This window comes from Oryx dammah, unplaced genomic scaffold, assembly GCF_014754425.2.
Source record: "Oryx dammah isolate SB20612 unplaced genomic scaffold, SCBI_Odam_1.1 HiC_scaffold_25, whole genome shotgun sequence".
Lineage (NCBI taxonomy): Eukaryota > Metazoa > Chordata > Mammalia > Artiodactyla > Bovidae > Oryx > Oryx dammah.
Window position 1 is genome coordinate 92,027,914 of NW_024070209.1, and position 26,357 is coordinate 92,054,270.

The following is a 26,357-nucleotide window of genomic DNA, read 5'->3' on the forward strand; positions in this document are numbered from 1 at the left end:
AGTACTACTCAATCAAAGTATTGTTTATAACAATAATTCTTGGCAAAAACACATTATAACCATCAAGCAGCAAACAATACTTTCAGATTCTGAAAAATATAGTAGCCTCTTAGCTGTTTCCTCTCTCAGCCTCTCCAAGCCCCCACTCTGCCCACCCCCACCTCCAGTGCATCCTCTCTGGAATATCTTTCCAATTGCACGTCGGCCCGTGTCACTCTCTAGCTTGGAAATTTCTCAGTGACTCCCTGTGACCTTGGTCCCTGCCTCTCACCTCCCCACTGTCCCATCACACATGACCCTTTCTAACAACCACGGGCCACTTGCCCTTCACTGCACAAGCAATGTGCAAATCACTCTACACCTCTGCACCACCTCCGCACCCTTGTCTAGTGTGGAGGTCAGGCCCATCCAGCCCTGAAGGCTCAGTTCACACTTGCAATCCTCTTCTCCAGGATCTCTTGCCCCACCTTCCCCCCAGGCAAATCTGGGTCAGGTCACGTGCCTTGCCCCTTATTCTTACAGCACCCCAAGCTTCCTCTGGCATAGCACTTATCTCGTATTTAACTTCTCTCTTTAAATGCTTTTCTCCTTGTCTTTATATCCCTAGCCCACACCGGAGAGTAGCAGATGGCTGCCCCCAGAGATCCCTCCCTGGGGCCCCCTCCTTCTCTGACAAAGTCCCCTCCTCATGGTGGGCTCTCAAGCGCCACCTGCCATGTGCTGTCATATATTCCAGAGCCGGCAACTCAGCAAAAGAAAAAACAAAACCCGTTGTTTGTAAAGTCGAGAATTGACAATTCTGGGCTTTCTTAAAGCAAAGACCTATCTAAATCAGATTATTTTTAGTGAAAGTCTTAATTCATCAGTTAAGATATAATAACATATCTTGAAGGAAATTGCCCATAGAAAAGTGGCTAAAATCTAACATGCTGACATGAACAAAATAAATTACTTCCATATGTTTATCCAAAAGTTTTCAGTTTATTCAGCATGTGTAGTGCTTATCCTTGCCTGGCACGTCCTCTGGAACTTGCTCTAAGTAATACACGATGCATATGAAATGCAGCTTTGGAATAAAGGGATGTATCAGAGATGGAAGATAAGTGTGGACACCAACCTGAGAACAGTTCTGGAATCGTCACTAAGGATATTGTCTTTCACAGGGCAGAGGGTGTGGCAGCACTAGTCCGCTGCCTAGAGGTTCCAGAGCATTCTTTGCCATTAAAGCTAATTAGCTGGTGTTAGTAAAGAGGATAATTGTATGTTCCTATCACTGGCACTTGGAATGTGAGATGGGGCGAGCGTTCTTCTTTAGAATGAATGTTCTTATATCACCTCTAATGAAACTAGTCCTCTGAAGGTAATTTTTCATGTATTTCTATCTGCATCCCAAATGTCAAAAGCTATAGCGACTCCTTCCTTCCTGCTCTCAGCCATCAGATGAAACAAGAGCAAATGGGCAAAATGTCAATGAAGCTCATTTGATGATTCATGTCTTTGGAACTCTGCCCTCATTCAAAGAGTTGCTCTCTTCCAAATTTTGCTCTCTGAATATCACAGTAAATCCTGTTAGTGGCATTAAAATGTCATCTTTTTTTTCAAAAAGATATTTATCTATTTATTTATTTTATTTGGCTGCATTGGGTGCAGCATGTAGCCTCTTTATCGCAGCTCATGGCCTTCTCTCTTGTGCGACATGGGCTCTAGACTGCCCAGGCTTAATTACCCCATGGCATGTGGGATCTTAGTTCCCCAACCAGGGATCGAAACTTCATCCCCCACATTGGAAGGATTCTTCCACTGGACCACCAGGGAAGTTCCCCAAAAGTCATTTTTATGAGCAGCCAGATAGAGAAAATAATAGCTATCCTATTAAAACCGTGCAAGAGTTCTCCTCGTCCTCAGACAAAACCCTGCCTCCTCCAAGAACCTATCTGATCTTGAGTTAATTTTCTAGCTCTGTTCCCCAGGAAACCGATAAAGGGGGAAAGTTAGCTCTGTGACTAGACAACAGAGCATATGGTTCAAATGATCATTTACTGGCATCTCGCATAAATACCTTGTCAGAGCCATAGCTCCAGGCTTTCCTGCGTGTAATGAATCTTGTAACAGCATGACCCTGGCGGGGACCTTAGAAGCTATGCTATGGAGGAGCCGCGTGGGCTATTGGCTCCCACAGGCTTTCTGAGTCAAGGCAGATCCACAGCCACCAACATGGATCGTGTCTCCTTGCACCTGAGCTTTCACTGGAGGAGCCAAAGACTTAGCTCTGGAACCCTTGTAAAGACCCAGCTAAAAAGAAGTGCCTGACACTGTCTGGCTGGCAAGCTGTGCTTCCTGTCCTGTGTCCTTCCAAGTGAATCTGAGCCAAGGGGCCTGTGATAGTCGGTTGGCTTAGTTGAACCCCCCACCTAGTGGACATAATATAACCTGCCACTGTATAATGTATGGATATTGGGTTTTCTGAGAGGTATTTTCTTAATGATGTGGCATGGACTGCCAAAGAAAAAGATCAATTGATTCTCCTCTTTAAAATAAGCATAAATGAAACACTAGAGCAAAACATCTTATAGTCAGGGAACTATGTAAAAATGATACACAAACATGATTAAGGTTTGGGAGGAAATAAATATAGAAAAGAGTCAGACACGATTTAGCAACTAAACAACAATAAATAGAAATATTCACCTCATGGTTTCGTTCAGTGAGGAATGGGATTCAGGGTGATGTTCTCTCTCTCTTTTTTTTTTAAATATGAACCATTTTTAAAGTCTTTATTGAATTTGTTACAGTATTGCTTATGTTTTTATGTTTTCTTTTTTTTTTGGCTGCGAGGCATGTGAGAATCTTAGCTCCTCAACCAGGGATCTAATTTGCATGCCTTGCATTAGAAGGCAAAGTTTTAATCACTGGACTGCCCGTGAAGTCCTTGTTCTTTTAAAAATTTATGTGTTATCGTATTCTATATGGTTTGTGTCTTATGTAAAAATTTCTGAAAATGAGTGGCATCTCTTTCACTGAAATCATACCCTGATTAACCAAATGTTCATTTCTCCTTACACACTTCCACTCACCTTAACCCCTCCTCTTCACCTAACCAATGGAAATAACGAAGAGTAATCGGGGCAGAAGAAGGTGGTAGAGATTAAAAGGAAAATGAGAAGTTATACGATAAGGTGGCTGGCAGTGGAATGGGGAGGTCTCAGAGTGTCGGCTGTGGCACTTTTCTGGCACCAAGTCTCCCATGCAGTCTCACTGGATAATCATCTCACTAGATAATGCCCTCAGGGTATAAAGACAGAGGCTGTCCAAATCTCCTGTTCCCAGTATGGAGATGCTGCATTTCGATTTTAAAACAGTACCTCCAAACGACACTTAAAGGAAATGGCGACTGCGAATCCCATTTCTGGGACAAAGTTCTGGAATTTTAGTACCTCTGTCTCCTGCAAATTAATTAGAAATTTAAACGGTTTGTTTATTTATTTTAGTGCAACAGGAAGCTTTTATTAATGGTAGACTAACTCGGTAGGGGAAATGGTTCATTTTCTTGCTTTAATGTCAGGCTTTCTCATTCCCTGCGATGGGCCTAAAACTGGGGCTGCCTCTGTGTTCCCGTCAGCCAGTGAGAAAGCAGTTGCAGAGCCCCTCGGGGGTGTCCGGAAGGGTTGCAGGGGCCACAGGAATCTACAGAGGTGCGGGAGTCACGGCCCCTCCCAGGAGCTCGTGGTCTACGAGGGAAAGCCACACACACACAGAGCCATTCAGAGTCCACAGTCACTGAGACGTTGAAATGGTCCAGAAACTATGGTGAGTTTTTTTCATTTTGAAAACCTCGTCCCTTCATGACACACCCATATTATATCAAAAACCCCAAAGTGAAAGCCGTGTTCTTCCATCCGTGGACAGAGACCAGAAGAGCTGATCTCTTCACATTTTGGAACTTCCAGTCTTTAAGCCCTTGGTCGTCTTCTCTCCCAAGATCTCAGCACAGCCGCAGCCATTCCCAGTTAAGAGCTCTCCAGCTTTATCTCAAAACACTGGCATGTTTTGTCCAAGAGTGCACCCTGAGATTGAGCCCTAGACACATTTTTAAATGCCAGCAATAGCAGTAGATACCTGGAAACTTGTTCACTTGACCGGAGAGTATGTCATTGTCGTGAAAGGAAACTCCGTGCCAGTAGATGTCACAAGGCAAGCGTCGGCCAAATGGGAACTGGAAGAAAGAGGGGAAATGGGATTAACTACTGCCCTGAGTGTCTCTTCTGTACTGATTCCCCGCGCCCTGGCACACATCACGTGACTGAATGCTTGTAACAAGCCGGTGAAGTTGCTGACATTCTTCCCTGTGTTACAAGGGAGGGAACAAATGCAGTCAGGCTAAGTAACTTTCTCAGGGTCATGACCACTGAGAGGCAGGGTTCCGATTCAGCATGGCTTGCACTCTACAAGTGATTTTACAGGCGCTCATTCAGTAGAATCCCCATAACCATTCTAGAAAGGATGATACCTATTTCACTGATGAGAAAATCGGGGATGAGAGAGGGAAGCAACACGCCCAAGGCTTCACAGAGCTGGTAACAGGCGGATCTGAATCCAGGTCTATCTGAATTCCAAACCATACTTCTCTTTCTCTGAAAACTGCAATGTGCAAACTGGTGCCCCTAAAACAAGTTCTCACAACTTCTCTCTCTCTCTGTTTCTCAACACACACACACATACACAGTCCCCAAGGGCAGGATGTATTCCCCGGTGCCTAAAACTGTTCCTGGCATTCAACAAAGACTTTTTGAATGAATAAATGAACAAACCAGGAATAGTCTTCTGACTCATGATGAGATAACCAGATTCTCTCTTCCAGGAATATGGAAATCAGAGATGCCCAGCAGCCTCGGCCGGCCCTTGAACTGAAAGTCATCAAATGCCAGAGCCGGGCAGCTGTGCTTGGCCATGTGCACAGAGAAGCAAAGGCAGCCAGTCTACTAAGAGAGGAGAAAGAAGCAGGTGCAAAGAGAAAAGCAGAGACGAGGCCATGTGGCCCTGGAGACACAGACCGAGTGACCTCAGTTCCCAGGGCTTCTAGACCCTGGGCCCAGGCCCTTCTGAGCCCCACTGTCTCTTCTGTCCTTGGATCCTGTGAGGCAGTCTCATACCCTTAGAATGCATCCCCTTTGCGCAAGCTAGAGGGTTTCGATTAGTTGCAACCAGAAAATCCCTTGTTAAGACCAAAGGGCCTGCTCTTTCTACATCTTATTTCCTCTCCCAGTTATCAACAAGCTCTGCATTTACGCAATGTAGTTTTTAAATGCGTCACTCGACCCTCCTTAAGGGAAAAGAGCGAGGACATGTTAGTTCATATTTAGAACCTACTTGTTAGAAGTCCAAATGAAGAGAAATATCAGCATATTAAGTAAAAGCATCCAATTTTCCCATCCTAAGACTATAGTTAATCAGGATTTTTATTCACTCCAAGCTAAGAGGGTGAAGTTCCAATGAAAGAACATGGCGTTACCAATGAAATGGCAGTGACTCAATGCTTCCCAATGATTCCAAATTAAATGAAGGCAAACAGACTCAAGCCCTTTACATCATTCACATTGTCTCAAAACTGTGCCAAAGTGAGGCATATGTTACACACTCTATTAGCATTAACAACTTCCATCTATAATTTATAGCACCTCACTCAGTTTCTTTGTATCCAGTGGATTGAAGTTATTAATTCGGCAGTCATAAATACAAGGAGATACAACATATGTTATTGTCTTCCAGCTGTTAAGTACTAATACAGAAGAGGGAAAAATAACTTTATGAGGAGGTTCCTCTATAAAGCATATTATCCAAGCAACATTTACTAGGATCCAAGTGGCTTTGCTGCCCACGCTGCGGGACCAACACCTGCTCCACGTCAGTGGATAGCCTAAGAATCCTTATCACCCTTAGGATTGCCTTTCAACCCTTGACACTTTCATGATTTCTAAGTCAACCTTTTGTTCAGAGAGCCCTTAGCTCATTCAGTTTTGAGAAACTGTCTTTTTCTAAATCAATTTATTCAATACCTTCTATGTGCCAGGCACTTTGCTCAGTGCTGAAAAACAGAGAAACACAATATTAAGTAGGTCCCAGCATCTCATCTCTCAGGCTTCTCTGGTAGCTCAGTTGGTAAAGAGTCTGCCTGCAGCGCAGGAGACCGGGGTCCAATCCCTGGGTCTGGAAGATCCCTTGGAGAAGAAAATAGCAAACCACTCCATCTTGCCTGGAGAATCTCATGTACAGAGGAGCCTGGTGGGCTACAGTCCATGGGGATGCAAGAGTCGGACATGACTTAGCAACTAAACCACCAAACCAGCATCTCATAATCCCATGTCTTTTTAAGATCCTTTGAAAAATCGCTTAAACAGCTAACATCATGCTCAATGGTGAAACTGAAAGCTTTTCTTCTGATATCAGGAAGGACACAAGGAGATTCACTTTTGCCACTTTCTATTCAACATGGTATTGGAAGTTCCAACCAGAGCAATAGGCAAGAAAAAGAAATGAGACATCCAAATTGGAAAGTAAAAAGTAAAATTATCTGTTTGCAGATGATATGATTTTATATATAGAAAATCCTAAAGATTACATACACACACACACGATAAATGAACTCAACAAAGTTACTAGATACAAAATCAATACACAAAAAATCAGTTTTTTTTCTATATACTGACCATGAACAATCCAAAAAGAAAATTAAGAAAACAATTCAATTTACAATAGCATCAAAAAGAATAAAATAACTAGGTATTAACCAAGGAGACAAAGACTTGTACACTAAAAATTACAAAATGTTGCCAAAAGAAATGGCAGACACAGATAAGTGGAAAGATATCCCATGTTCAAGGATGAGAAGGCTTCATATTATTAAGATGTCAACAGTACTCAAAGTGTGCCAAGGTCCAGCCCCGGTGGATCCAGGGTAATTCGAAGCGGAGACAGAGTTGGTGTCCTAGGAAAAAGCTATTTAATTACAAGTATAAAGAGAGATTAGAAAGGAATAGTGTAGTAGGAAAATTAGTGGAGAAAAAGAAGCTGAATAACTTGGTTTATGTGGGATACCAATAAAGCTTCGAGACAAGAAGCTTGCACCACCTACATAGGCCACTGGCGCCCACTTGAATAGCGGAGAGTGCCCCTCCTTGGGCTCCCTCTCGCGTGGATCTTAAAAGCCAGGGCAAAATTAGCAGGCTTGGCGAGCACCCATGCTCCAGATGGGAATTCAGCCAGAAAAACGGAGAACAAGAAAGAACGACACGGGGGAATCAGTCTTTCCAGAAACTGATCCGTTTTCTTTATTTTCAGGTTTGCTTATATACCTTTTGTTACACATGGAGACAAATGGAAATTTTAAAGTCACACGGGGGTCAGCAGTCCTGACCTTTATCAAAATCAGGCGCTTCATATAAATGTATACAAAAAGGTCTTAGGGGTTTTACATCATTTTCTGGCCAGGGGGCCTACTAACACTTTATGATCCTTTCTTTCTGATAACGGTCAGTCAACCAGAAACTTATTTTCCAGGGGTGATTTTTCTTAAACCAGGCACCACCCTCCAAATGTACCAGATAAATTTGCATTCCTATAGGGTTAGGGTGTAGTGGGTTACAATTAAGAAAGGAATTTACTTAGCCTAAGGTTTAACATGATTAATCTTAAAGGTTAACACTTATTTCTCCTCTATGTTAGTTATATTCATTATAAGGGCAGGGAATATGGAGATTTAGCAGCAAATATTGGCTCAACAAATGAAAAACACTTCACCAACATGATTTTTATCTTTAGAAAAACCCAATGCTAACTAAGACTTTCAAAATACTCCAAACTCTCTGTGCTGTTTATGGTTGAGAGGTTGTAAACAATCATGTACATAGTAGCAAGAGTGTGGATAATCCTGTCACACAAGCTAGTCTGCCAGCAGAGAGGTTTGACCTGAGACACACTTGTCACACCCAGGGATTTTTATTAACTGGAGCTGTAGGTTAACTCCTTCTCTGAGAGAGGTGGGGGACAGCCCCCCATAAAGTCAGAGGTGTAGGTTAGAGCATAAAGCAGTAAAGTAGGCAGACTCTGGTTTTGGGGGCAGATGCTCAGGAACAGGGGGTCTCCTGAGGCTCGATCCCGCCTTTGCATATGCCAAAGCCTCCTTCCTCATGACCTTTGCCATGGGCAGAGTTCCTCAAGCTGGCTCCCGGCAAAAGTGATCCTCAGATTCAATGAAATCCCAACCAAAATTCCAGTGACTTTTTTTTTTTTTTTGCAGAAATAGAAATATCCATCTTAAAATTCACATGAAATATCAAGGGATCCCAAATAGCGAAAACAATTTTGGAGGTATCACACTTTCTGATGCCAAAACTTATAACAAACTATAGTAATCAAAACAGCACATAAAACAATAATGAGATACCACTGCACACCTTAAAATGCCCAAAGTCCAAAACACTAACAATACCAAGTGCTGATGGGGGTGAAGAGCAACAGGAACACTCATCCACTGCTGATGGAATGCAAAATGGTACAGCCACTTTGGAAGACAGTTTGGAAATTTCTTACAAACCTAAACATACTCTTATCATATGATCCAGTAATTATGCTCCTTGGTATTATTCAAATTAGTTAAAACCTTATGTCCACAAAAAAGCCTTCCATGTAAATGTTTATAGCAGCTTAATTCATAATTGCTAAGGCTTGGAAACAACCAAGATGTCCTTCAGTAAGTGAGTGGATAAATAAGCCATGGTACAGCCAGGCAATGGACTTTTCTTCAGTGCTAAAAAGAAATGAGCTATTGAGCCATGAAAAGACATGGAAGACCCTTAAATGCATATTATTAAGCAGAAGAAGCCCATCTGAAAAGGCTATATATGGTATGATTCCAGCTATATGACTTTCTGGAAAAGGCCCAGCTACAGAGACAGTAAAAGGATCAGTGGTTGCCAGGGACTAGTCTTGGGAGGGATGAATAGGTAAAGCACAGAAGATTCTCAGGGCAGTGAAACGACACTATCTCATGCCATAATGGTGAATTCACGCCGCCACACCTTTGTCTAAAGCCACAGAATGTACATCACCAAAAGTGAACATTAATATAAACTATGGACTTCGGGTGATAATGATCTGCAACAGAGGTTCATTGATTTTTAACAAACCTATCACTTTGGTGTGGGATTTTGATAGTGTATACATGAGGGCAGTGATTATATGGGAAATCTCCATCCCTTCTGCTCAGTTTTGCTATGAACCTAAAACATCTCGAAATTAAAAATAATAAAAATAAATTTAAAACAGTGTGGTACTAGCATAAAGATAGGCGTATAGACCAATGGAATAAGACAGAGAAGCCAGGAAAAAGCCTTCTCATATATGGTCAAATGATTTCCAACAAAGATGACTAGACTATTCATTTGCAGAAGGAGAGTCTTCTCAAGAATTGGTGTTGGGAAGGCAGGATATCTACATACAAAAAGGTGGAGTTGGACCCTTACCTTACACCATAGATAAAAATTAACTCAAAGTGGATCAAAGACCTAATCATAAGAGCTAAAGAAATGAAACTCTTAGAAGATAATAGAGGTGATAAGTTTCATGACATTGGACTTGGGAATGATTTCTTAGACATGACACTAAAAGCATAGGCAACAGAAGAAAATAAACAAAGTGAAAAGTGAAAAGAAATGTTAGTCACTCAGTCGTGTCCAACTCTGCGATCCCATGGACTATAGACTGCCAGCCTCCTCTGTCCATGGGATTCTCCAGGCAAGAATACTGGAGTGGGCTGCCATTTCCTCCTCCAGGGGATCTTCCCAACCCAGGGATCGAACCCAGGTCTCCAGCATTGCAGGAAGATTCTTTGTTGTCTGAGCCATCAGGGAAGTTTCAACTTCATCAAAATTAAAACTTTTGCATCAAAGGACACTGTCAACAGAATGAAAGGGCAGCCCATGGAATGGGAGAAAATATTTGAAAATCATAAATCTGATAAGGGATTAATATTTAGAATATATTTTTAAAGACTCCTACAACTCAACACAAACAACCCAGTTTAAAAAATGGGCAAAGGACTTGAATAGACACTTCTCTATGTCTATTCAAGAGAAGATATACAGATGGCAAATAAGCACATGAAAAGATGTTCAACATCACTAATTATTAGGAAAATGCAAATCAAAACCACTTCACACCCATTAGGAAGACTATTATAAAAATAATAATACAAAGGAAATAAGTGTTGATGAGGATGTAGAGAAATTGAAACCCTTGCACAGTGGGAATATAAAAAACGACTCTGGAGAAACAAAAATTACCACATGATTCAGCAATTTCTCTTCTGAATATATACCCAAAAAGAACTGAAATCAGGGACTCAAACAGATATTAGGACAGCAAATGTGATAGCAACATTATTCAAACAATCAAAAAGTAGAAACAGCCCAAGTGTCCATTAGTGGATAAACACAAAGTGGAATACAGGCACACTGTAATATTACTCAGCCTTAAGAAAGAATGAAATTTTGACACTTGCTACAACATGGATGAACCCTGAAGACATTATACTGTCAAGTAAGCCAAACACAAAAGGACAAACACTGCTTGACTCCACTTTTGTGAGGTAGCTTGTTGTTGTTGTTGTTCAGTAGCTCAGTCGTGTCCGACTCTGTGCGACCCCATAGACAGCAGCCCACCAGGCTCCCCGGTCCCTGGGATTCTCCAGGCAAGAACACTGGAGTGGGTTGCCATTTCCTTCTCCAATGCATGAAAGTGAAAAGTGAAAGCGAAGCCGCTCAGTTGTGTCAGACTCTTCGAGACCCCATGGACCACAGCCTACCAGTCTCCTCCATCCATGGGATTCTCCAGGCAAGAGTACTGGAGTGGGTTGCCACTACGCCTCCTAGTGAGGTAGCCAGAGCAGTCAAATTCAGAGCCACAGAAAATAGAATGGTGGTTTCCAGGAGCTTTGTTGTTGTTTAGTCACTAAGTCAGCTTTAGTGTTTAGTCACTCAGTGTTGAGTCAGTATTTATTCACTCAGTCCAGCTTTTCTGGGAACACCATGGACTATAGCCCACCAGGCTCAGGCAAGAATACTGGAATGCCATTTCCTTCTCCAGGGGATCTAACTGACCCAGAGATCGAACCTGAGTCTCCTGCACTGCAGGTAGATTCTTTATCACGGAGCCACCAGGGAAACCCATTCCATGAGCTAGGGGGAGGGAAAAATGGGGAGTTATTGCTCAATGTATACAGAGTTTCAATTTGAGAAGATGAAAAGGGTCCTGGAGATGGTTGGTAGTGATGAATGAACAACTCTGTGAATGTATTTAACACCACAGTACTGTACACTTAAAGATGCTTAGGATGGTCAGTTTTATGTTATGTATATTTTACAATAAAATGACAACAAAACTGTCTGCTTACGCCCCACCCCACCCACCCCAGGCTAAGGGGCCATTCGTAGCTCTACTGGGACACTGGAGTGGAACCTGGAGCCTGGAATGCTGTGTGGATTGTCACAGGTAAATGAAAACTGACAAATGCTTCTCAGACCCCCCACTCCCCATGTTTCTCAAGTTCATTGCCATCCTCCAGGTTACCTGGGTTCTAAGCCTGGGGATTATCTTCCCTTTTCTCTTCTTCAAACCCTTTTGGAAAAAGCACTGGATTTTGGGGGCTCAGAAAGCCTGAAAATCCTAGACTTGTCTCTGTTCACTTACCAACTATAGGAGCTTAAGCAACCAGGACCTCTGTTCTCTGTCCTTGGGAGACCCAGATGAGAAAACCACCAGGTACTGACAGGGACCGAACAAGATAACGGAAACAAAAACGCTTGTAGGCACCACTGTTGCTGCTGCTAAAGTCGCTTCAGTAGTGTCTGACTCTGTGCGACCCCATAGACGGCAGCCCACCAGGCTCCCCCGTCCCTGGGATTCTCCAGGCAAGAACACTGGAGTGGGTTGCCATTTCCTTCTCCAATGCATGAAAGTGAAAAGGGAAAGTGAAGTCGCTCAGTTGTGTCCGACCCTCAGCAACCCCATGGACTGCAGCCTTCCAGACTCCTCTGTCCATGGGATTTTCCAGGCAAGAGTACTGGAGTGGAGTGCCATTGCCTTTTAACACTTAATGGGTAAAACAATTAATGATGAACTGAGATTTGTATTGTTCTGTGGTGCCTACACAGAACAATACAAATCTCAGTTCATCATTAATTGTTTTACCCATTAAGTGTTAAGCACCTACTTAGTGGCACAAAGTGTCTCAGATGCCAGAGACACAAGGGAACACGTCTGCCTTCCTGGGGTACACAGTCCATGTGGAGAAAGTGTTTTTGAAAGTGTTAGTTGCTCAGTTGTATCCAACTCTTTTCAACCCCATGGACTGCAGCCTGCCAGGCTCCTCTGTCCGTGGGATTCTTCAGGCAAGAGTATTGCAGTGGAAGGGTTGAATCAAAGTCATCCCAGTGTATCGCTACAAACCATGGTAAAGGCTGTGAGATGAGCCCTGGAGAGCAGGAGAGCACATGGGACTGAGCAGATTCGGGGAGCTGGAGAAGCGTACCCTGAGTCAGGAGGCCCCATGTCCACCAGCCAATGCCTGGCTGACCCAGTGTCATCATTAATAGCACCTCTTTTCGCTTTCAAATATATCCAAGTTTGGGCAACAAATTAAATGGTCATCCTATTCCTGAGACAGGGCTATTAGAGCTGAGGCTGGGAGGAAGATCGGATAAAAGATGGAGAGGAAGAGTGTTCCAGGAAGAGAGGACAGGTGTGTGAAAGCCTAGGGCAGGACTGACCAGGCCACACTGGAAAGCCGGCAGGAAGGTCAGTGTGGCTGGAGCACAGAGGGCGAGAGGAAAGGCATGTGAGGCCAGGCTGAAGACTGGGGCAGAGGCCACCCATGTGGGCCTGGACCCGGGGGCTCAGTGGAGCAGGAGGGAGGTCCTGGGGGAGGATGAACCTGCTGAGCAGAATGAGTAAGAGGGACTGAGAGAGAGAGAGAGCATGAAGCCTAAACAGCCAAGGGGAATAGTGTGAATGTGGCCGGGAGGTCAACCAAGAAGGGACTTAGGACATGATAACGTGGAGAGCCTCAGAGCCACATCAGCCCGCAATGATCTCCATGCTGATCGATTCAGCAGGCATCATGCTTACACTGGAAGGACTGATGTTGAAGCTGAAGCTCCAATACTTCGGCCACCTGATGTGAAGAGCTGACTCATTTGAAAAGACCCTGATGCTGGGAAAGATTGAAGGCAGGAGGAGAAGGGGACAACAGAGGATGAGACGGTTGGATGGCATCACCGACTTGATGGACATGAGTCTGAGCAAGCTCTGGGGAGTTGGTGATGGACAGGGAGGCCTGGCGTGCTGTGGTCCATGGGGTGGCAAAGAATCGGACACAACTGAGCGACTGAACTGAACTGAATTGATGCTTATAACTGGTGTGCCCTGTTAAGTATTTCATGTGTAACTCTGACCCCCGCATAACACTGTGAATTTCTAGGACCAGAACAATGGGACATACTGTCTCGGGTCTCCAGTGATATCTAACCAGGCGTACAGTGGACCCTAGGCTCACAGAAAAATGAGAAGCATAATCCTGAAAATCCTCCCGATGCCCTCTTCCTCCCCCAAATCCCACTGCTCAGCGAGTCTTCAGATTTATCTCATTTATCTTTTTAAAATATTTATTTATTTATTTGGCTGCAGTGGGTCTCAGTTGCAGTATGCAGAATCTACTTCTCCGACCAGGGATTGAACCCAGATCCCCTGCACTGGGAGCACAGAGTCTTAGCCAATGGACCACCAGGGAAGTCCCTCTTCTCATTTATTTAAGTTTCCTCTCCTTTAATCCCCACTGCCTTACTTCAGGGCCTCCTTTCACACCAGGATGAGGGCTACACTGGCCTCCTCCCCAACCTTCCTCCTCCCCACTCCCACCAAGGCCTCCTCTTCTGGTCTACCTGATACACAGAGGGATTTTTTTTTTTCAAAGCTCTGACCACATCACTCCTTTGCTTACAACTCTTCCCATGCCTAAGCTCCAAGCCTGGACTCAAAGATGCTTCCAAAACTCCCCTCGGCCAACTTGCTTGCCTCAAGTTGGGCCACATACCTTGGGCACTTGCACTGTTACTGCCAGACTACTTTGACTTTAAGTATGTAGCACTTTTTCCTTTTTATGCTGGTCATGGGATTCTCATGGTAATCCTATTCGGATGTAAGAGTTGTACCATAAAGAAGGCTGAGCCCTGAAGAATTGATACTTTCAAACTGTGGTTCTGGAGAAGACTTGCAAGGCCCTTGGTCAGGAAAGAGATCAAACCAGTCAATCCTAAAGGAAGTCAACCCTGAATATTCATTGGAAAGACTGATGCTGAAGCTCCAATACTTTGGCCACCTGACTCACTGGAAAAGACCCTGATGCTGAGAAAGATTGCAGGCAAAAGGAGAAGGGGGTGACAGAGGATGAGATGGTTAGATAGCATCGCTGATTCAGTGGACATGAATTTGAGCAAACTCCAGGAGACAGATAGTGAAGGACAAAAGCCTGGCATGCTGCAATCCATGGGGTCGGAAAGTCACACACAACTTAGCAACTGAGCAACAACATACAGCACTTTCCTGTTTTGTGGCCTGAGTTTCTGCATGCTATTCCTTCTGCTTGGGATCTTCTGACTCAGCTTGACCCTTCAAGAAGCTGTCTTACCTGCTCTCCCCTCTGTGTGGCCTCGAGCACTTACACCCTTCACAGGTCATTCAGCAGCAGCTTGCCTGTTAAGTCTGTCTGCCTTCACACTCTTTGGACTCTTTGAAGATGAAAGCACCTTTCTAAGCTGGTGTATCTTTTTTTTTTTTTGGCCACACCATGAAGCTTGTGGGATCTTAGCTCCCCGACCAGGGATCAAACCTGCGCCCCCTGCGTTGGAAGCTCAGAGTCTTTACCACTGGACCAAGCCTGAGACTATTTTTAACCTTTGTGGGGTCAAGGAGCACTTTGAGATTCTCTCTAGAAAAACACACATAGGCACAAAATGTTCCATGTGATTTTAGGAGAATTTAAAGACTCCATGAAACCCCTATTTGCTCACAGACACCATTGTTAGCAACATCTGCAGCTCGTTTCATGAATGAACACATGAATAAAAGGATTTGTGAATAGCAGCTACTCAAAGACACTGTCATCACCATCATCATGAAAGAGAGCTGTTATGTGAGGCTTATTTCCAAGTCTGTGTTAAGAGTCTTTACATATATCACCTCATTTAATCCTCACAACAACCTCATAAGGGGGCTCCTATAAATCCTACTTACAGATGAAGAAACCAAAGCTTGGAGAGATTAAATAACTCTCCCAAGGACACAGAGCTAGTAGGACCAGTTGCTGTTGTGGTTGTTTAGTCTCTCAGTCATGTCTGATTCTTTTGGGACCCCTGTGGAGCATAGCCTGCCAGGCTCCTCTGTCCATGGGATTTCCCAGATAAGAGTACTCTAGTGGGTTGCCATTTCCTTCTCCAACTAGAGGCAGAGTCAGGAGCAAATCCAGTCCTGCTTGATTGCAAGGCCCAGGCTCTTAACCACTGCACACAACTGGTCTTGAGCTGATCGCTGTGGTGCTAACTAGTCAGTCATGGACTATAGTAACGAACCTACTCTCAGCCCATGCACTACCACCTTTGCCATAAGGGAAGTTCCTCCCTCAGTGCATATGCCTGTGTGGACCCAAATTCTCTTCCCTCTTGCCCAGAAGGGCTTTAAAAAAAAAAATGCTTGCAAAATAGCCAGGTTCTAACAAGAACTGAAACCATTCTGTCCTTTGAACATATTTGCATTTGAGGGACTGATGTTCCGGTCAATCTTCTAATGGCCCAGAGAGGAAGTTCAAGCCCCCCGAGGATTCTGTAAAACTGAAATTTCACAGTAACTGTCGATGAAAGCACAATTCGTGGTTCTGTACTTTGTGAATGGTTCTCTCCATAAAGCCTCTTCGTGAACAGAAAACCTTTCAAGGGACTGGACAGAAGAGTAGCAAATAAGCTTTGATACGGGCGGGCATATGTGTAAAAAGCATCTTCGAGGGAAATGACCCAAACTGCTGCTTTAAAATGAGCGGTCCTGGGACTTCCCTGGCAGTGCAGCGGTTAAGACTTCACCTTCCGATGCAGGCAGTGTGGGTTCAATCCTTGGTCAGAGAGCTAAGATCCCACATGCCTCGGGCCAAAAAAAAAAGACACAAATATTGCAACAAATTCAATAATGACTTTAAAAATGGTCCACATCGAAAAAAAAAAAAAAATCTTAAAAAAAAGAGGGGCCCCAAGCATTTGGAGAAGGGTGATACAAGGAAAGTGTCGCAGCCAGAGCAACACACTCGGACTAGGGAGACCCTGGCTCAAGTCCTGACCCACCACAACCCTTCCAGAGACCTTGACACACTGACCTTGCCCCTCTAAGCCTCAGCAGCTCATCTACAGCAGAGGAAAATGGCTGCAATAAAACCTGTCTACCTCCCAGGGCTATTATGTAGACTGAGGTAATGCACGGGAAAGCACTCTGTAAACAGGCAATTGCTGTTATATGGGATAGTTATTATTTTTAATGTCCAAGGAAATCACCCCAATGAGCAACTTCAATTAAAAGAGAGGCCCACCAAATATCAAGCATCATTAGGACAGCTCTTGGATAAAAACACCAACACCACGGTGGACGTGCACTTGGGATCTGTCTGTGCTCCATGGATGCCTGTGGTCCAGCCGCCGCCTTGCAGGGTGTTTTTGTCTACATGACTGCTTCCCCACGAGACAGGAGGCTTCAGGGTAGAGACTTTTATTCTTTCTACTCTCTCCCACCTACCCATCGGTGGGAGGCAGCCTCTAAGATGGTCTCCACGGATCCCTGCCTCCTGGAATCATACCCTATGTTGTCGGCTCTCACACTGTCACAGGCTTGATCTGTGACAGCAATAGAGACAGAGGAAGTAAGGGCACGAAACTTCTGGAGGGCGTCTCTGTATAAAGACTGCTCCCTCCTCCCTCTCCCTCTCCGACTCTGTCTCCCCCTCTCTTCCTCTCTCTCCTATCCTTCTCTCTCTCATTATCACTCACTTTGAGAAGGCCCAGGGAGAGGTAAGAAGCCAAAGCCCCCTGCCAACGGCCACGAGAGTGAGCTTGAAAGCGGATCTTTCCACCTCAGTCAGGTCTTCAGAGACTGTGGTCCTGGCTGACAGCTTGACCACAGCTTCCCGAGGGGCTCTGAGCCAGAACCCCCAGCTGAGCCATGCTAGGATTCTTAACCCTCAGAAGCTGCTGTGATAAGCTGCTGAACTGAGAGGAAACTGGTTACACAGGATAAGACGATGGATATACAATGCCAGTTCTAGAACAGGGTCCGAGAGAAAGAAAGCATTCTGAGGATAAAGTAATTTAAGACTCATATACTATTAACATGAATATAATACTATTTATTGAAAGCTTAGTTATGTGCCAGGCATCTTACATATATGCCTCCATTTTGACATGAAAAAAATACAATTCCCTTGCTAAAAAAAAAAAAAAAAATTTAGTCCCAGAATTTACAGCCATGTTGGATCTATTTCCAAGGATTTTGCTCTTTTCACTCCACTAAGTTAGATGGCTGGATAGATGGATTAACTATGAAAAACAAATTAGGGGGAGTCCCTGGCGATCCAGTGGTTAGGGCTCAGTGCTTTCACTTGGCATAGGCCTGGGCTGAACCCCTGGTTGGGGAACTAAGATCCTGCAAACTGCCTGGCACAGCCCAAACAAACAAATGCGCACACACGTCTATTAGTAAATGAGTTGTGGTTGACACTTCAAGGAAGAATGGAGCACAGAAGAGCCTGCAGAAGGCCAGTAAGGATAAGGAAAGTGAAAGTGAGGGCTTCTCTGGTGGCTCAGCAAATAAAGAATCTGCCTGCATTGCAGGAGACCTGGGTTGTTGGAAAGATCCCCTGGAGATGGGAATGGCAACCCACTCCAGTAGTCTTGCTTGGAGAATTCCATGGACAGAGGAGCCTGCCAGTCTACAGACCATGGGGTCGCAAAGAATCAAAGACAAGGAAGTGAAGTGAAGTGAAAATCGTTCAGTTGTGTCTGACCCACGGACCATTATAGTCCATGGAATTCTCCAGGCCAGAATACTGAAGTGGGTTGCAATTCCCTTCTCCAGGAGATCTTCCCAATCCAGGGATCAAACCCAGGTATCTCACATTGCAGATGGATATACCAGCTGAGCCACCAGGGAAACCCAAGAATACAGGAGAGGGTAGTCTATCCCTTCTCCAGGGAATCTTCCCAACTCAGGAATTGAACCAGGGTCTCCTGCATTCCAGGCAGATTCTTTACCAACTGCGCTATCAGGGAAGCCCCAAAGACAAGGAAAGGACCAAGCAATTGCCCTTGAAGGATGGACTGAAAACCCAGCACTCTTTTCTTCAATGGAGAAAGCAAGCCGACAGAGAAAACTCTGGTGGAAATCCACCAGATTCTGAAGGGTGTGCCCAGATGGAGCACAGTTGTATCTGCCAAATGTGAGTGACTCTAAAGAAGGGGAACCCCTCCTGAGCCTGGGAGAAGAAGGCTGGTTCACCCTTCTTTTCTACTGCTGGAATCCCAGCTAACAGCATCACTCTCCTCCCAGACAGATGAGAAGAGACCCAGCTGAGGGGCCACCCACTGACGGGCCACCAGGAGGTTCTAAGGTAGGAGCTAGACGGGCTCCAGATTGGACATGTACCATTGGCCAGCCTCCTCTTTGCACTTCCTGAGGCGAGAGATAGGTGGGCTCCAGTTGAGTAATTTACAACCAGCCCCCTGTTTGCTCTCAGAAATGGAAGTAACAACAGAAACAGGGTAAATAGTCACTTTTCATATCCTGTAAACATCTCAAAGGAATAATCGAGAACAAAAGAGGGAAAACCCTGAGTAAAGCATACAGGAGACACTACACATGCACACAAGGGCTCCTCGGAGTCAAAAGTTAGGGGTAACTCCAGGCTATGAGTCTTGCTCCTCCCAGAAGCCTTCACTCGGAGATCCATCGTGGCCGAGGGGTATGTGTGCACCCCATGGGAGGGTCCTACAGGAGGTCAGGTGTGGAAAAAGAAACCAGATAACTGGCCTAAAGGAAGACAAAAGACCCGGAAGAACTGACTTATGTAAATGACTTAACCACCTCTTTGCTGTGCTTCTCCCTGGGCTGGGGGACGCCCACACCCCTCCTCTCCGGGTGCACATCTCTGCCTGGCTTCTGTCAGTCTCTCTATGTGCTCTCCCACTTGTTGTTGTGCTCTGTCTCTAATAATAAACTTTGCACCTGCATTTACAGTCTCTGCCTCTGTGATAAACACATTTTTCACTGGGGGCAAAGATCCAGGAAAAATTAGCTTCTAGCCTCTAGCCCTTGCCCGTTTGGTGGCTAGGATTCCTGGTTTTCATCCAGGCTGCCCAGGTTCAATTCCTGGGCAGGGAATTGAGATCTTGCTTCATGTCACTGCTCACTGCTGCCTCGCTGAAATCAGTTCCAGGCTTCCTCCTGCCAGTGCAAAACGTGGTTCATGAGAAAAGGCCTCCCCATGCTGGCGAGGGACCTGCGAGCTTCCTAAAGGCAGCATCCTGGGATGGGGCTTCAGGGAAAATCTGCAGGTGGGGCAATTCCAAGCGTGTTTCCTCAGTGGGAACAATCATGGTAACATGATTGGGTTATTAGGCGGATTAATAATGTGTTTAGAACTGTGCCTCACACACAATGGGGCTTCCCAGGTGGCTCAATAGTAAAGAATCTGCCTGCAGTGCAGGAGACGTGTGTCAGATCCCTGGGTCGGAAAGATCCCTTGGAGGAATAAATGGCAATCCACTCCAGCATTCTTGCCTAGAGAATCCCATGGACAGAAGAGCCTAGTATGCCACGGTCCATAGGGTTGCAAAGAGTCAGACATGTATGAGTGAGTGAGCACACACACACTGGCACACAATGCCTGGTGCACACACACTTTTTTTTTTTTTAAAAAAGCTAATTTCTTTCTTTTCTTCCATCCTCTCTCATCACCCTTTGTCATACCTATTGACTCGTAAGATATCACCCAAGGAGCCGGTGGACAAGGGTGTTCTCTAGGATGAGCCCAGGGTTGAACGTACAGAAGTTAGCTCAGGGCAGGGACAGCCATGCAGGTCTTCCTGTGTGTTCGACTAGCTCTAGGGCAAACCTATACAGGCACAAAAGCTGCTTGACTCAAGTTCAGGAACCTGGATTCAAATCATAGGCCTGACAACTACCAAGGGCCTTAGTTTCATCATCTGAAAAAAAGAGGACTAGCAAACCCTCCCTCTCTCAGAAGGTGCTGGAAAGATGAAACACAACCCCACAAATGAAAGGATGTTTATGAACAGCCTGGCACACAGTAGGAGCTAAATTAGTCCAATTTAGAATATTGAGAGCGGACCTCTTAGATTGTTCTTCACCTAATGAAGTTCCTGGCGAGAAAGGCAGAGAGGAAGGGTCCCAGATTTTTTTCCCTGATGGTAGAGAAAGCAGAGGCTGGCCCTGCATAAACGCACTTCTTGAAAAACAACAGTGAATCAGACATAGATCCAGGGATGTGGGGAGCCACCTGGGGGTAGAGGCATATCCTTAACAGATGAATAGGTTCTGTGTGACAACATGCTATGTCCGAGCCCAGGAGAGCCACTGCTCCAGCTCCAGGTGAGGGAAGTTTAAATCAAGGAGGGGTCATTTGACCTGGATGTGAAGCAGGTGTCTGCCAGGCAGAGATGAAGAGAAAGAAATCGGCTGAGAGGAGAGTGTGGGCCAGGCAGGGCACCTGGAAGAGCAAGGGGTGCCCACAGCCCAGGGTCACTAGAGAGACTAAGCTAGAGGGATCCACGTGGTCTGATGGATGGTGAGGGGCTCACAGAACAGGCGGAGGGGCTTGAACTTGATTCTGCAGGTGGAAGAGAACCAGGGACATGCTTAATTAAGCAAGGCTGTGTGGACCCGGTTAGAATCCAAACGGAGAGAAGGTAGAGGGACTGGAGGCAGCCAGACCCAAGAAGGAGCCAAGGCTGGGAGAAAGGGGCTGGAGTGGGGGTGGGGGGCGGGGATGACCTGGCAAAAAGAAAAGGGATATGCTGGGAGTAGGCGCAGGGGGAAGGCACAGGAGGCAGGGGGAGAAGAGGAGGAAGGGGAAAGCCCCTCAGTAGTTCAAGAGAAAGAACTGCTCTGACAGGAGGCCCCTTCACTTTGTTTTTTTTTTGTGTGTGTGAACCATTTTTAAAGTCTTTATTGAATTTATTACAATTCTGTTTCTGTTTTATGTTTTGGTTTTTTGACCGTGAGGCATGCGGGATCTTAGTTCCCTGAAGGGGGATCAAACCCACAGCCCCAGCATTGGAAGGCAAAGTCCTAACCGCTAGACCACCAGGGAAGTCCCAGACCCTGCACTTGGAGGGAGCCAAGTCTTCTGTGCACGTGGGCTGACTTTTCTATCTCACCCTCTCCGAGGTTCTGGTCACTGGAAACTGGAGAGGATTCTGCAGGGATAACCAGCCCTTTAAGGAGACTTCCCCTGTAGCAAAGGCACCGCCTGCCTCCAGTGGATTTCCCAGGAAGACAGTAATTCCTCATCCTCTAATAGAGCCAATAAATATAGTGAGAGGGTAAGTAATTAACAGTCTTTTTCCAGAAAGGAGCAATTCTTGTGATCTATGGAGTTTCTTCTCCTGATCACTTCTTTGTTGTTGCAAATACAATAGTCCTGGGAACCATGCGGTGCGTTGTTCGCTGAGTTAATCGCCAAAGCATGTTGTATTTTTTTTTATTAAATCCATTCATTATCATTGACTCATATGAATTAAACCTGGAGGAGCTGCGGTGAGAGCTGTCGTTCACCTTTGCATCTGCTTCTGATCTTAATACTTTTAATGAGATCAAAACGGTTACCAAATAATTTAACCACAGCAAAAAAAAAAAAAAAAAAAAAAGCCCATGTTAGCAGGCAGGGAAGATAACCTTGCCCCTTTTGTAATTTCCATGCCCTGTACCAACCTCCTTCAGTTATTTATTCTAGTGTCTGATTTCCCACCCGTAAAGGAGCTTTATTAGTGGTAATTATATTAGGCAAAGGGAGAAGAAAAACTTTGCAAACTTCTAAAGTGATTTACCTCTTGGCTTGCAGTTTTAATTAAAATTCCAGTTTATTTAGCAAATAGCTCTGAAAAGATTAGATACCAATTTAGCACTATGTTTTTTTCCCACTTTCCAATTCATCAGGGAGACACAAACAACAAAATAACGCATTTAATGACTCGTACTCCATCCCATCATAATTCAGCCTATGGAAAAGAGCTCTAATATCAATCATAAATTATAAATTAACTCCATTATGCTTTGCAAAAATCTCAACAGTAATCTCCCTGCTCTTTACTCTCTCCCTCACTGTGAGTAAATGATCTCAATTCACCACAAGGCCTCAAATTACCCAATCTCTCCCACATCAAAACTTCAAATGTGCTTATTAACTGGAACGGAAACAAAGTGAATCAGGTTTCTGTTTCATCAGCCTTTCCTCCTATTGGGGATTGTTGTTATTAATAGCTAAGGTGTGTCTGACTCCTTTGTGGCCCCATGGACTGTAGCCTGCCAGGCTCCTCTGTCCATGGGATTTCCCAGGCAAGAATAATGGAGTGGGTTGCCATTTCCTTTTTCCGGGGATCTTCCTGAATCAGGAATTGAACCTTCATCTCCTGTATTGCAGGCATATTCTTTACTCCTGAGCCACTGGGGAAGTCCCCCCAACTAGGGATACCAAACAACTTTTCCCAAAGTCATTCCTGACAGCTCATCCCTAGTTGACCCACTACCCAGGCCAGTTGAATGGTTTCCATGATGGCAATGCCCTCCAGAATTTCAGTCTAAATGCACCGTGTTTAGCTGCAACATCAATTCATTCAACATACCAGCAAGTCATGCCTTTGAGGCGGGTGGCATGTTCAGGGAATGCTGAGAGGCTCCACATTACAGGGGCAGAGGGTTAGCGGCAGGAGACAGAGCTGGAGAGGTGAAAACAGGAGGGCAAAAGATGCGGTCCTTGCCTTCAGGGAGCTCGTAGTACAGCAGGCGAGTCACACACATGAACAGGTTGCTGTAATGCCTGCGGCCACATCTTACTCAGCATCTACTACGTGCCTGTGTCAGAACCAAGCTCTTTCCTCACACTGTCATTCTCTGTCTCCACACAACCTGGTGAACAGCAGTGGAGACCCATTTCACAGAAGAGGTGACTGAGGTTCAGAGAGCTGACTCTTGGTGAGAGAGAAGCTGGCAAGAAGACTAGACAGGGAAAGGACTTCCCAGGGGAGGAAGCAACAGGATATGCCAAGACCTGGTGAAGAGCAACCAACAGCCTGGGAGATCCTGTCTGTGGCCGCTTGGGCATCACTGGATCTCTTGAGCCTATTTCCCCACTTGGCACAAGCAGGGTATTACCTATTATGTAAATCTGTAAGAGCCTGCTCTGCTTTTCCAACAATTGACTATGACTTGGGCCAACCCTGAAGTACCAGTGCTGTCCTAATAAGGTACCCAAGGGACAAAGAAGAAGTTTCCAGAGCACTTGCCCCACTAAACTCATCTGCTCCTCCTGACCCACAAGACCAGTCCATCAGTTCTCATGGACATACCACTGCCATGAGAACCTCAAACCATACCATTACACCTTACTAAAAAGAACACAATGTTTCCAAAAATTTCTAAAATAATGAACATTGTAGCTACTATTCCTTCAGTTTATACTATGTGCTGTGTACTTTATATGCACTGTCTCAATTCACCCTCACAACAGCCCTCTGAAGCAGGTAGCTACACTGCCATTCTACTTTACAGAAGAGGAAACTGAGGCTCAGAGCAATTAGACAACTCAGTCCCTGGTACGGCATCCAGTTAGCGATAGAGCAAAGGTAGGACCCAGCCTCGTTAAGTCATCAGTCCCCAGAGAATTAAGCCTGGAAGAAATGAATAAGGTTCCTCTAACAAGCATAGGATTCCAGGGACTAGGAAGTATATATGAGGTGGATGTGTGCAGGGAAGGTGCAGGGGAGGGACCAGAGTCTGGCCGCTGGCCCCACTGGGAGCTCTCCAGAGTGCTGAACTGCCTCTGCCAATGTCCTCTGATTCACAGTGCGCCTGCCACCTGGGCACCCGTGCCCGTCCTAACCCTTACCTCCTGGTTTCAGTGTCTAATAGGGCAGTGATGAAACAGAGTGAGTGGCAGTGGGAGAACACCTGGGAGAGAAACAGCTAACTTCTGGAGCTAGCGACCTTGAGGGGATGACGGGACACCTCACGGGAAACTATCCTACAAGGGATTAGACGTACAGGAGCGGGAGTGGAGGGAAGTCACAGCAAGAGCTGCAAACTTGTGAGTCAGAGAGGACAGTACTGGAGAAACACTGTGCGTTTTTGGAGCAGCTGCTGAGAAAGAAAAGCACAGGGCGAGAAGCAGAGAGGAAAGGGGACTCCTCCTAGCAGCCCTCCACAGTGGGTACCAGGAACAAATAAGTAGACTCTCCAACCCTGATATTTCATTAAAAGGAGTTCAAAGAGGGCAGAATTGGGTTGCCTATAGGTTTGAATCTGTGAATAAATAATTGCCACTGCCCTCAACCCCCCTCTCTCCACTCCCTGTAAAAGGAAGAGAGAATGACAAAGTATTCAAGGGAAAAATAGAAAATAAACTGCCATACGGTCACATGATTCTAGTTAATCAAGATCATACCCACTCTTACATGAAGTAAAACACTTCCTTATAAATTTGAGAGGTCACCCAGAAAGCCTCTCTTTGGCCTTTCAGAACCACAGATCCTAAAGGCTTACATGATGGGATATTTATTTATAAGCACATCTCTCCCCCTACTGGCAAAAGAGATATTAGAAAAGCACATTTATTCTCTGCCTCCATCCCTACTTCTCCTCTCCCACACACCTTTTATAAGACTAGTTATCCTCTTTTATTAATTTAGTCTTTCATTCAAGTATCAGTGCAATTTATGCATCAACTCAATGTCAAGCATTGGGAATTCTGAGAAGAATGAGGCACAGTCTCTGTCCTTGGGATGGGTACTTGTAAATACATCACAATGCAAAGTGGCAAACACTCCAGCAGATGCCTGTTTCCCCATTTGGGTTAAAGGGCTATAGGAGCATGAAGCAAAGTATGAGTTATTGAAAGATGAGCTGGAATTGTCAAGCCCAGAAGCCAGGAACATAGTCTAGGCTGGAAAAGGAGCCCTGTGTGCAAAAGCAGAGCATGGTTAGGAGTCTCCCCAGGTCAGGAAAAACAACTTAATTTTCCCTGAATTCTGGGTGCCTAGCCCAGGGCCTGGGGCAGAGGGAGTGGCACAAAACAGATGCTGGAGGAACAGATGGCATGAATCTGAGTGTGGAGGAATAAAGTATGACTGTGGAGTCCTGCAACAGAAGAAATTGAATGGAACCAGAATCTATAAGCCTCAGAAGAAATTTTGATGTGAAACTGCTCAGCCTAGAGCAGGTACAGGCAGACTTTGGTCATTCATTTCTCCAGCCCAGGGCTCGATACTAACTGACATATCCATCTCAGCAAGTGAACAGTGGAGGGAAGGCACACCCTCAAAGTGGCCAGTTCAAGAATGAGGCGCTAGCTCACAGCTAGAGTCTACCTTACTGATTAGAATTTTAAAAGGAATTATCAGGACTTTCCTAGTGGTCCAGTGGTTAAGAATCTGCCTGTCAGTGCAGGGGCCATGGGTTCAATCCCTGGTCCAGGAAGATTCCACATGCCGAGGGACAGCTAGGCCCCAGCACCACAACTACTGAAGCCCACACACCCCAGAGCCTGTGCTCTGCAACAAGAGAAGCCACCACAATGAGAAGCCCACACACAGCAACTAGAGAGGAGCCCCTGCTCACCACAACTAGAGAGGAGCCCCCGCTCGCCACAGCTAGAGAAAGCCTGTGCAGAGCAACCAAGTCCCCGCACAGGAACTAGAGAGGAGCCCCCGCTCGCCACAGCTAGAGAAAGCCTGTGAAGAGCGACCGAGTCCCCGCACAGCAACTAGAGAGGAGCCCCCGCTCCCACAGCTAGAGAAAGCCTGTGCAGAGTGACCAAGTCCCCACACAGCCAAAAATAAATCAAGTTTTTTAAAAAAGGAATTACCAACAATTACAATCCAAATGTGATGGGTAGGGGGATATCTGAGGATCTTGTATCAATTTTGTTTATCTTTTTTTGTTTTTGAGTATTGAGTTGTATTGTCAACTTCCAAATCTCATTTTTC

General features: G+C 45.3%; 1 protein-coding gene across 1 annotated transcript in view; it reads right to left on the reverse strand.

The window, feature by feature from the left end:
• The window catches only part of TTLL11 (tubulin tyrosine ligase like 11), a 266,109-nt gene that overhangs the window by 207,762 nt on the left and 31,990 nt on the right, over positions 1-26,357 (reverse strand). Inside the window, exon 2 of the mRNA XM_040225037.1 lies at positions 4,117-4,213. Within this exon, the coding sequence (XP_040080971.1) occupies positions 4,117-4,213 (97 nt within the window). The remainder of the gene's footprint in view (positions 1-4,116; positions 4,214-26,357) is intronic.